The sequence below is a fragment of the Pygoscelis adeliae genome, unplaced genomic scaffold (genome assembly GCF_000699105.1).
Source record: "Pygoscelis adeliae isolate BGI_AS28 unplaced genomic scaffold, ASM69910v1 Scaffold57, whole genome shotgun sequence".
Taxonomy (NCBI): Eukaryota; Metazoa; Chordata; class Aves; order Sphenisciformes; family Spheniscidae; genus Pygoscelis; species Pygoscelis adeliae.
In genome coordinates this window covers 8,583,250-8,595,745 of record NW_008825615.1, presented here as the reverse complement: position 1 = coordinate 8,595,745, position 12,496 = coordinate 8,583,250, and the positions used below count along the sequence as shown (strand labels likewise).

Below are 12,496 nucleotides of genomic sequence, written 5' to 3'. Positions count from 1 at the left end.
TCTTCTGCTTCTCAGAAGCAGACAGAACAAACAGGCAGTTCAGTAGCTTGGTTTCTGAATGCTAATTATATGCTTTAAAATACAACAATAAAGTCATTAAGTATTAAAATGAGTTGCGGACATTTAATACCATTGAATTTAGTCAGTGAAGTTTAGCTGCAAATTTGAATGGAATCTATATGAATAAATACTTCTACATGAATTTAACTTTTTTTGTTGGCTTTTGTATGATTAGCATACAAAAATTAAAAGACATTGCCCAAGTTTGAGTTTCTCCTTTAAAATATTTAATCACTGCATAACAATTGCTATTATATAGTTCAAAGAGCACTGTTTTCCTTTGCACTGATACAAAGGACTTTGACAGAAAAGTAGTGATTTGCTTTATGTTGGCCCAGGGCAGTGAATGCTTCCCTTCACCCAGGTTAAGGTGCATGTGGAACAAGCTGATGCTTGGCAAAGAAAAAGTCGTCCTCGAAGGTCAGCTGATAGACTGCAATCCCGGGTACCTGCAGTGGCATGCAGCATTGCTTTCTGGATGCACTGTTTTGTGAACTGTGGCTCAATATTTCTTACCGGTGTTGCAGTTGATACTGGAGTAAGGCATGGGTGCCACTTTTCCAAATACTGTTGGTAGTTGAGGAAGGGCTGTGTTACTGGATTAAAACACATGGTGCTGTGTCGTGCAGACCTGTGTTTGCTGGACCCTGTGTTCGGTCTGCAGGGATTGCCAGCCCAGGCAGTTTTTAGTGGGCTGGCTGGGGATGCTAAGTCAGCTTGATAGAGGAGGGAGGGAGTGGCCCCAGCTAGAGCCGTGTTAGACACAATAGAAATACCACAAGTTCACTGGACAGCCCTTTTGGCAGTAATGCAAGATGTGGCTCTCCTAGCTTTTTTTGTTGAATTAACTCATTCATAAAATGGACCTTTGAACTTGTCTAATTGGACTAGTTCTGGATTGTTCTGAGTTTTCCTACTGGGGACTTGAGGGACCCTGAAGCATTTGGAAGTGACTGCTTGACCTAACAACAACTGCAGGAACAGTTTTCCCTTCTCTTGGTGGAGGGAAACTGTTCAGGGACATAGTGCCACTTATTGTGCTGGGGAGTCAGAGGCGTGTGACGTCTTCCTCCCTTGAAAATGTAGTTTCATCAAAATGCAAGCTGGATGAGACTGCCCTATGGTATCCTTTGTCTATAAGTCCTTTCGCTTTTTCCTGCATGTTTTAAAGTGGGCTCCTTTCTGAGGTATTGGACAGTTTCATCATAGGTTTTATGCACAGCTCACAAAGTTTGTTGCCCAGTGGCCAAGGGTCACGGCGGGTCTAGGATTTCTGGATCTCTGCTCAGTGGCAGGTCAGGTTCCATTTGCAGAAGATAGATACGCTTGCACTTTGGTAGGTGATGTACGTGTGATAATGCAGTATGGCAACCCCAGAGAATTAGAGTGCACAACTTCTTGATTCTAGCTTTAAAGACCACTGAGGACATCCCTACACAATCCTATAGACAAAGCAGTGGAAGAGAGAATCGTTGCAAAGCCCTGTAGGTTATCAGTGAGTCCTAATGCTGCATACTGCCGCAAAACTTGTGGCATCATTCGATTAATCTGTTGAAGTCTCTTGATTGAAGTTTGAATGATCACAGGATTTTTAGACAAGCTGGGTTAATAGCATCATCTAGATGCTGTAGTTTTGATCTTGCAGTAAGGGCCCTTGATCTGAGTTCTTCATATTGTCATAACTCAGCTTCAGAACCAAAATTCCTCTTACCCTGTGTCTTGTTACTTCAGTAACACCCTCTTTCTGTGTTTTTGTAAAGTGCATGCAGAGTCCTTGTATTGGCTGTTAAACCAAGGACAGAATTAACTTCTTGTTTATAGTTAAAAATCTAGACCTGTGCAATGGTGCTTGAAGCCTTCCAGCTCCTGTAGAGTGAGTACAGAAAGGTAAATCTTATCTTGAGTCATATGCCAAGATAATTTAGTTGGTAGGCTAGAGGTAGCCCTTAAAGGTAACTTTGCTTTCAGGTGACTGGTATCTGCTGTGGCGATGACTTTTTTTGCTAGCTACTCTGTTTCAGTCACAGCAATACTGCCTGCTACTTCACAAACACCCAAATGCATGTTCAAAATTTTAGAAACAACAAAAACCCATAATCCATTCAAGCTCCAGCGAGGCTGGCTTTTTTTGTTTACTGCTTCAGCATTAGACCCAGAAGATGGACTAATGTGCATGAATAGTCTGGTTTAGGTTTTTTGGTTTGCTTATTCCTCAAACCAGACAGTGCTTGCAGGAACTGGGAAGTTTGAAGACAAGTGTTTGCTGAAAGTGTAGTTATTTTATTAATCTAGTTGATATTGTTGAAGGAAAAATAGCGGAACTCGGTAAAGTCTGTAGGATTTTAATTTAAGTATCAGCAGGCAGTTGTAAATTAGCAGGAAGGTGACAGTCTGGCTGCGAAGAAGACAGTGAGAATTAACACTTTACTGCTAACAAAGATTGACTAAAAATAGGCATGTTGCCCTCCTTAACTCCTGCCTTCCTTCTAGAATCTCTCCATCTAAAGCCCTACATGACCTGGTCAAGCACTTTCTCTGCACTGTTTGGCCACAGTGTAATTCAGCTGTCCCTGTCCTCATGTCAGAGTTGAGGCACTGCTGCCTGCATGGTCATTCTGCTTCAACAAGGGCTGGAAGCAGACCATGGTCTTTTTCTCCTTGTTGGCAGTTTTTTCCCCTCTCCAGCCAAGTACCAGAGCAGAGCTGCAGTACGTAGGTATCAGTAAGTGCCAGGATTGTATTTTGCTGATGGTGTGTTGTGATACTTCTCTGATAACATTTGGTTCCTTCACGACAAAGATAGAAGTTATTGTGGGCAGGATTTGGTACATCCTATATTCTTGTTTACCCCAGGGCCTGTATATTTAAGGAAGCTGTGCAAAATTGTGTATAGCGTTGTCCTTTTTAAGGACCAGATAGGCATTATCCCCAGCTTGTGCTCTAAAAAGTTTGTTTTCTGTTTGTTTTCAGTAACTAAGGTGCTGACAAGTTTTGACTTCTTCGTCCTCATAAACATGAGTGAAGTTCAGGCTATGGTAGAATTCTCCGTGGAGCTCCACAAATTCTTCAATGTGGATTTGTTTCAAAGAGGGTAGGTAGTGCGTTCTTTCAAACTTTACTGTGGTGGATGGCTGATGTTGGAAAGACCTTAATGGGTACTGTCATGTAGCATTGCTTCATGTATTATTGACTATTTTTATAGTGATTTGAAAAAATTTTATTCCTTATTGGAAAGACATATACTTTCTAGGAATTAAAATTAAATAAATAATTTGGCCTAAAACTTAAGTTGTAATAAAGTATTTTTTGTCTAATTGGAGAAGAGGGAAGCTCTGTAGATTTGGAGGGTAGATTATATTCTTATCCAGGCCTTTACCCTTTCGTATCTTAATTTCTGTAATCCCTTTTGTTTGAAATATGATAGGTGTTTCTCTTGAATCCTTTAAAAATGTTGCTGCCCCAATTAACTTATTTGTTTATCAATTTGGCAGTGGAGAACTTCACCAGCTTCTCTCCTCCTCACACTGTGCTGTGCCTCCACAGTTACAGAAGACTCCATACTGCTTTATTAGACTCTCCTGACCTCCTCTTACTCCACCTGGTCTCTGCAGAAGGCTTTTTCACATTCCTTTCATTTGATACTACCTGATTGTCCCCAGATTACTTTCTAAGGTCCTCCTTTCCTATGGCTATGTAGGAAATAATCCTTTGTTGGTTTTTTTTCGAGTTATTAAAGATTATTGGTCATCTAGTGTTGTGGTACATTGCCCTTCTGTCAATCTTCTAACAGACTACAGTAAAAACACATGTCAGAGTTGTAGTTCTTGTGATGTTTGTTTTAGATAAATCTGGTTGAGGCTGTGTCAGTGTTTACAGACAGGGGACAATATATATCAGTGTTGATTTATGATAGCTCCTTTTTCCAAAACATTGTAGAATAACTTTCCTTAGAAACATTTTAGTAATAAGAAAATATATTTTTGTTTTTAACCTTGTCATGATTCAAGACATATGGGTGGGTTATTGTTTTTGATAGGGTTGGGGTTTGTTTGTTTGTTTTTTGGGTTTTTTTGACAGGGTGAGTTGGTGAAGGTAAAGTAACAGGAAAATTTCATTGCTTTGGGATGCACATAGTTCCTCCACCTTGTATTAACCCTCTGAGATGGATATTTTGGGGAAGAGTGATATAAAAAAAAGAGGTAGGATTGGGAAGGAGCTCAAGAGAAAGAGGCATAAAATACTGTTATAAAACATACCTTGGCTAGCTAGCCTCTATCTTTGCCGCGTTGCTGTTAGTTTTCATCTATATTTTATTAAAGCTAGCTTTTCTCTAAATTTGACCTGAAGCTGGTACTGACAGAAGTGATTACCCATTATGCTTGCTACCATTTGCAGTCAAAGTATATGCAACAAACTATGTCCCCTTTTTAGGGAAAATTGTAATTTTGCTCCTCATTGGGAGAGGAGGATTAAGGAAGGCTTAAGAGGTCGGGGAAAACACTGAGAATATTCTAATTACTTCAACAGAAAAGCACAGTCTATTGAACTGTAGCCTTTTTTAATCTCTGAAATTGGTGGGGAAGGAGAGGGTAGAATATGGCAGCATGTTAACTCTAATAGAGAAGAGCCTGAAGAGAAGAAAGTCTTTCGGTTGTCTTAACCTTACAATTCAAATGATTTCTCAGAAAGGTAGTTGAGAAGCAAAGCACAGCAGTATAATTACCAGTGCTCTACTTGGCATGTTTCTTCTTAGCTTACTCTTTAAAAAGCAGTAAATTCACAGAGCAAGTTCAGAGAGGTGGAATGCTGACATAATGAGAAAAGTGACATGAGTAGGTACTACCTCTCTGGTTTCAAGCTGAACCTTTAACTCTGGGCACGTTCCCTTAGAAAGCAATGTCGGGAGGGAGAGGGAGCTTCCAGAATAATTCGAGAGTCACTCTGGTGTGGTTCCCTTAGAAAGCAATGTCGGGAGGGAGAGGGAGCTTCCAGAATAATTCGAGAGACTGAGTAATGTGACTATTGCAATAATTTCTGTCAATTTGGGTAAATTCTAGTATTTTTCCAGGGAACTGTCTTTGTATTTACTGGAGACAGGATGTAATACTTCCATTGCTGGAGGAGCTGTTGGATGATGGATTGGATCGGCAGAAAAGGAAATCTTTAGTTTCATTGTTAGCCTCCTATTTTTGAGCTACTGCTGTGTTTAGCATCGTTTTTCTCACCAAAAGTCAGGTATAGAGTTGATTGTATTCTGGGTTTGTTTGGGATTGTGTGCATTCAAGCCTACCCAGCTTAACATGCCTGTTTCATGGTGTTAGAAGCATAATGACCTTCTGAATTGGGGAGGTTGGGGGGGGGGAATGTCGGCTATTGCAAGTAATCACATCAAGCTGATCAAGCTCCTTCTTAAAACTTAGTAGGTTTTTATCCAAACTGGTTAGAGAGTGAGTCCAGATTATCACTCTTTTGATTATTGGAGACAACATAATTTCCAACCTAAATTTCCTACTGATCAGTTTTAAGTTGTTTTTCTTAACAGCTTTGTCCTATGCTTTGAATGACTCTATCAGTCCGAGTGTTCACCCTGGTGTATTTTTAGATGTCAGTCTTTTGTCTCTTCTATTAAATAGGAACTGAATCAGTTTGGTCATTTGAATTTGTGGCACATTCCCCCTCCCCCCGCTTCTGTTGAGTCCGCATATCCCAATATCCAATCAAAACCGTTTTTATCTCTTCCTGGTTTTATAACTATTTGAAGAAAACTGTCAGCTATTGCATCCAACTGTAGCATGTTTTCTTGGATCTGTATCTGTAGTGATACTATTGCCAGAAGCACTTATGACTGTGTTTACACTAACAATTAATTTGTTACTTTAGGAATGAATTACTAGAAGCACTGTTGACGTCCCTATATCTGTGTGGTTCCAGAGTTACTTCAGACTAGATTGAATCTTGTTCTCTGGACCAGATGTTTTACATCATGAGTGTATTTTGAAGTTGTTCATACCGGTAATTGGTTCAGACCTTTTTGCCCCCCGGTGGTTGAAGTGCATTTTGTGACATGTAGATCAGAGCCTGTGGTTTATCTTTCTCCGGGAGACATCTAGGTTATATACATGGAAAGCTCTCAGTGAACTGAACCAGCAAGCAGCAAACTGGGATCACTGGGGAAAGTGCCTCAAAACCACTCTGCTGATCTAAACCAATCAGTAGTGCAGACTCAGCCAAACTTTCTCATAGTATTTCACTCAAAATCAAATTTACCTGAAGGGTCCTCTAATGGACTCGCTGTTATAACCGTGTTACTGTCCTAACTGACCCTTTAAAGCAGACTCTTTAATTTCTGTACTTTTAGATAACTGTTACTATTCTTTAGGTTTTAGATATATACAGAGCAGACACTTCATTCTAGTACATGAGACTTGTCTCTATGTGTTGCTCCCTGCTTCTCATCTAGTTCAAGAAAGATTGTTCCTATGTCTGTGGTGATTCTGGTGGTTAGCTTCTTCTGAAAGTTGCACTGTAGCTGTAAGTCACAGAAGTATGTAGTATAGTTAAATAATAGTTAAGTAGTATCCTTATCTAATACAGCTATTTCATTATATTTTCTTATAACTCTGTGCCACTTGCTTAAAACCCAACTTGCTCCAGGTAGCTCTGTTGGTTTATTTTATTCTGTTGTTACATTCAAATAAGGCTTCACATAATTTTCCTTTTTGAACTAGTGGGATGTGATGATGGGAATTTTTGCCCAAACAGTGATTGATATGTGAATATTGTGTGACAAAATGAATAAAAGAAATGTAATTGTTTGGGACCTGTGAGAATGACAGTCTGAGACAGTGACGCTTCAGGTTATTTTGTCATCTTAGCTCATAAAAGCTCCAGTTAGATTTGGGCTCTGTAGTGCTGATATTTTATAAATGTAAAGGGAAGCACAACGTAGCTTGAGTGAGATGTGGGATGCAGAAGTGGAGAATGAGTTGGGTGGAAAACTGGTTGGATGATTGGGCTCAAAGAGTTGTCAGTGCTGCGAAGTCCAACTTGCAACTGATGACTAATGGCATCCCTCATGGACTGCTACTGGGTCAGTAGTTTAGTGTTTTGATTAACAACCTAGTCAGAGTGCCTTCTCAGCAAGTTTTTGAATGATAACAGATTGCAGGGAATGGTTAGATACCCTGGAGAACAGAGCTGCTCTTCGGAGGCGTCTAGCCAAACTGGAGAAATGGGCTGATAGGAATCTCATCATGTTAAGGGCAAATGCAAAGTCCTCCAGATGGGGTTGAATAACCCCACATGTCAGTGCAGGCTGGGGGCCAGCCAGCTAGAAAGCACCTTTGCAAAAAAAGCACCTGGGGGTTCTGGTGGACAGTGGGTTAAACATGAGCCAGCAGGGTGTTGTGTCAGAAGAAGGCCAATTGTATACCAAGCCGTCCTAAGGAGAGTGTAGCAGCAGGCATAGTTTGGAAAAGCAAGGTGTCTGTCCTTCCTGTGTTATGCTGCCTGACTCCTACCAGCAGCTTAGCAGTGCTGTCAGGCTGTATTTCCCACTTACTCAGTTTTCAAACCAGGATACTCGTCTTTCCATACTGATTATCCTCTTTGAAAAATGTGCAAAAGAGATGCTCAATACGTTTATATTTTTTGCAAAAAAATTGTCTCATACACTTGAGAACTATTAGAGATACAGGGTTTCTCTGTTGTGAGAGTTACTGAGCAGAATCTGGTCTGGACATGTATGATCAGTTTAATATTACTTTCTGTGCTGGAGATGGGGAAGAGTTGGGGTTTTTTTCTGTTTGGCCAATAGCTTTGCACAAAAGCTGTTTCCTGAAGTAATTTTTTGCCACACTGACAAATACTGTGTCTGTGTCACTGTGCTTCCCTATTTATATTTCCATTCACACGTTGTCTCTTATTTCTGTAAGTCCTTTAGCATAAGGACTCTTCTCTGTTTGCACAACAGGCAGCTAGTTAATTTATTAGATTTATTACTGAAAGGCCTGTTCTGCCTACTTATAATAATCATTTAATAAGAATAACCTTTTAATACTTTGTCAACAAGCTTGTTGTGTGTAACTGAAATGAAAATCAGTTTTGGACATAGAACAGACGACAACGTTCTCTTGAAACATTTTCATATGCACTTAGAGCGTCGCATTCGTGTTTTTTCTAGTGGTGATGTTATCAGCTCTAGATGGACGGTTAGAATATATGATGTCCTGGTAATGTGATTTTGACCTATCTTTTCCTGATGTTTAAAAGTTTGCACAGGTAGGAGGTTGTGGGACACCAGTGGAATTTAGCACTGTTTGTAACAGAAGTTTGGGATGTTTACTTATAACACTTCCTACACTACCTCCTGCCACTGCATCCTGATGATTATAAATGTTATTTACAATGCTGTTTTTCAAAAATGTTGTTACTGCAAGAGAAAGTTGTCTCTTACTCATTTTTCTGCTGTGGACTGTGGATGCTTACCCTCCACATTTACATACGTGTTTTGTTTGTGTCAGCATCCTGAACTGAGATCTAAATGTATTGAGCATCTCTGAATTCAAACAACTGGTTATTGAAAGTGCCACAGTACTTTGTAGTGCTCAGTTTAAGTTGCAGTGTTCCACCACTGGATGATGAATCCTGATGTCTGACTTGGAATAGTTAAGCCTTTCTTGTGGGTAGCGAGAGAAGTTTCCTGGTAACCCTCAATTGTGAGAAGATGAGGTTTTCATTTCTCTGGAGCTGTGTATTGCTTTTTCACCTGTGAACTGGCAAATCTAATGGACTAAAGAAACCTAGCTAATAGTTTCTAGTTTAGCATAGCGCATGCATTGCTGCAAGGTCTGCTTTGAAAACAGCTTTAGGCTACGTTTTTCCCTATCTCTGTGCGTTCTTGTAATCCCAATGTTACATTCTTTCTTTGTCACTAATCATTTGTTGTTTTGTCAGTAATATGCATGCACATACAACTGGCCAAAGCTGGATTTAGACAATTTTCAATAGTAATGTCTCTATGTCTGTGCTTTGTCTTTTTTTTTGTAGCAGTTTTCTTTGTGAAGTAGAATATCTGCTGTTTCATTGTGGGTTTCAGAAACAGAATTTGGTAATGGTTATTTCAGCTAAGTGTAAATTTGTTGTTAACCCAAGTAGACTGTAAATGGTGCAAGTAAAATGAAGTATTAACAGTAGCTCTTTATTATAGCTGCAGGTTTACGTTTGTGCTCAGTGTATCTAGTTATCTGTTATTTGACTTTGTTTTGGGTTAAAGGATTCTTGCAAAAGCACATCAAGAATTTACATTAGTAATGTAAGTCTACCACACTTTTTAAAGTGTTTTTGCTGTATAAATACTGGTTAACAGATGCAAGAAGAATATTAAATAACTTCCACAGAAAAGACTTTAGCAGATTCTCACATAAAACACATTTTTGGAGGTGTATCATACCTGAAATTAGGTTATTGGTAGGATTTCAGTAGCACTAAGTTGCTTGTGAACCTAAGTCCCATTGAAAGTCAAAGCAATTTAAGCTTCAGAGACTACTGGAAATTTAGCCCTATGGTATTCTTCTGTTCCATAGATTTGTGTTTTTTCCATGTGCAGGTACTTACTGATGTGTCTGAGCAGCATTGACATTTTATGCTTCCATGTGTGTGGTTGTGTAATGTAGCATAAAAGAAAATACACTGAATCAGAGTATGAATTTTAATGAATCCTACTATGATTACACAGTAATTTCATGAGAAATAATGCAATATATGAAAAGTTGTATTTTTTTCTGGATCGAGTGAGTTGTCTACATTAGTTTTATAATTTATTAACAGAAAATCAAGATTTGAAGAATATGCTTTTAGTAGGACCACTTTTCTTTCTCCTGGCTACTTCAGGAATGAAAAGGTTTTTTCCTTAAATGAAGAAGTAGCCTCTGCTAGTGTTTTGTGGTGTTAGCATATGATCAAATAATAAACTCTTAATGGACAAGGAACATTCAGGCTCCCCTGTTTGGTTTTCTTTTTAATTCATACAGCCCAGTCATACTTTTACTTTCAAACTACATTTCTGTATGACATAGCTTTCTGGAAATAAGTGTTATGACTTGCCTTCTGACATGTAGCTTATCTTCTGAAGTATTGTACTGTGATCTTTACTTAATGTAATACAGTGATCTTTATTTAATGTAATACAATCTTTACAAAGGGAGAAGAAAGCTGTCAAATTTGTCTAACAGTTGCAAGATGAACTCTGTTCTTCAGCTTATGGTTTTACAATAATACAAATAGCAGTAATACGGGTTTAAGATTTGGAGGGCTGGGCTGTAAACTCAAGGGAATAGTCTGTCTAGGAAAAATATTGCAAATACTTTCCTTTCGGTTTTATTTTTTAAAAGTGGATCAGTTTCTGATTCTGGTTCAACAGTGGATGCACACAAATAGGTCCTGCTTGCTCTGAGGCAAGAATGGGTAAGACTGGGAATGAGCAGTGGGGAAGTCATATTTTAAGTTGGTATGGCTTCGGAAGTTAAAAGTTAATATAATCAAATATCCCATTAGCCCGTCTGATGCAGGATGTCTGAGAGACCAATGACATGGTCTCGTCCCAAAGAGCAATAACAATTTGAAGTACCTTATGATGGTACTTCAGAATCTTCTTTTAAAATAAAAAGCCTTGTATTTGTTGAAAATAGGAGTTGGAAAAGTAAGTGGAAAATCGAGCACTGCTTCCTTTGAGTTAGCTGAGGAAATTAAGGCTTTTGAAGTATACTCCACCTTAGCTATGTGAGTGGAACTGAAGACGTGGGGAGGTTGTACTGCTTGTCTTCAGGTATCTGAGTACAATGCCTGTGTTAGGAGACTTCTAGCCACACAGGGAAGCTTATTTAGGGGTCACCTAGAGCCATTGTAAATTGGGCTTCTACTCTGAAACCTAGAGGATTTCCCCCCTGTGTTAATTCCTAGAAGACTAGCCTCCAACTTAAGAAACTAAATCAGATGCTTGAACAGTTTTAGGTACGTATTCTGACATGTAAAGATGACGGTAGAGGTGCTTATTTCCTCAATCATTATTCATAGAGACATAGCCAGCAGTTGGTAATTGTAGTTGTCCTGGGGGTATATTTTATAAAAACTTAGGTGTGTTGGTTTTTTCCTGCATCCCCCCCATATTGGTTCAAAAAATATACCTTAAATTTTGTCAAATGTTGATGGGTACTCATTGCATATTCTAGACTTCTCAGATATTGGGCACAAATTTCAAATCCCCTGAATTTTGTTCAGATTTTAGCTCTTAGACCCATGTAGTAATTCTAAATTTTAATCATCATAACTTTTGCAATTGAAATTGTTATTTTGAAATTGAAAATATTTTGTCAACTCGGAATTAAAGCTGTCTAATGGTATCCCATACCCTCCAGGCATTGAATTTGGCAAAATTCCATTTTTTAAGAACAAAAAAATAAAGAGCTCACCTGTGTACTTATGCCATCTTAATGTCTTGCTGGAGCCTGACAGCACTGTGATAGGTGCAGCTATTTTGTGTGAGAACAAGGTTATATGTAACTGTGATACGGGTTATGTAATTTGTCATCCTTTGAGGACTGTATTTGGGGGGGGTGTCTGTGTAATTCCTTCTTTCTTTATGCAATCAAAGAAAGATGTGTCTTGTGTGTGTAAGACCAGGTACCGTTTCACGTTGCAAAGTAAAGATTGTATATCAGCATGCCTTACCATGAAGACTGTCAGCAGAAACATGATCAGAGTGAATTTAGTTTAGTGAGGGAGTAAATGACAGTGTAAGACAATACTGAGTATAAAAGGATTTTCTCTGGAGCAGGCCCATTTTTTTAATCTGTAGAACAATATAGCTAGCTTCTCTGTGTAGTATGAAGGTAGAATGGGTAGGTGTTAGTTGAAGACATCAGAATAATGGTTTCTTGAGTATGTACCTTCTCTTTCTAAATCTGAGTTTTACCGAGTTCAGTATTCTGGAATGGCATACGACAGCAGTAGCAGTTCTAACTTTGCATTAAATACCTGTTTAGTCATTAAAACTGCTAATTTTGAGACTCCTTCACAAGTTAGCACTCTTGTGCAGAAGCGTGTAGCTTCTGCATAGGCTTACAGTTCAGACCTGTCCCTGGCTGATGGTAGTTAAAAACCAGAGAAAGATCTGTCATTCCTAAGTGTTCTGCCCTATTTATATGTGCTTGGTTAATACACATAATATAGAATCATAGAATCATTAAGGTTGGAAGAGACCTCCAAGATCATCGAGTCCAACCGTCAACCCAACACCACCATGCCCACTAAACCATGTCCCTAAGCGCCTCATCTACACGTCTTTTAAATACCTCCAGGGATGGGGACTCAACCACTTCCCTGGGCAGCCTGTTCCAATGTTTAACCACTCTTTCAGTAAAGAAATTTTTCCTCACGT

The 12,496-nt window shown here is 39.0% G+C and overlaps 1 protein-coding gene across 2 annotated transcripts in view; it reads left to right on the top strand.

The window, feature by feature from the left end:
* FAM135A (family with sequence similarity 135, member A) overlaps positions 1 to 12,496 on the top strand; it is a 79,068-nt gene that overhangs the window by 748 nt on the left and 65,824 nt on the right. For both annotated transcript variants that reach the window (XM_009333158.1, XM_009333157.1), the window contains exon 2: positions 3,031 to 3,151. In XM_009333158.1, the coding sequence (XP_009331433.1) occupies positions 3,075 to 3,151 (77 nt within the window). In that variant the 5' untranslated portion in view covers positions 3,031 to 3,074. The remainder of the gene's footprint in view (positions 1 to 3,030; positions 3,152 to 12,496) is intronic.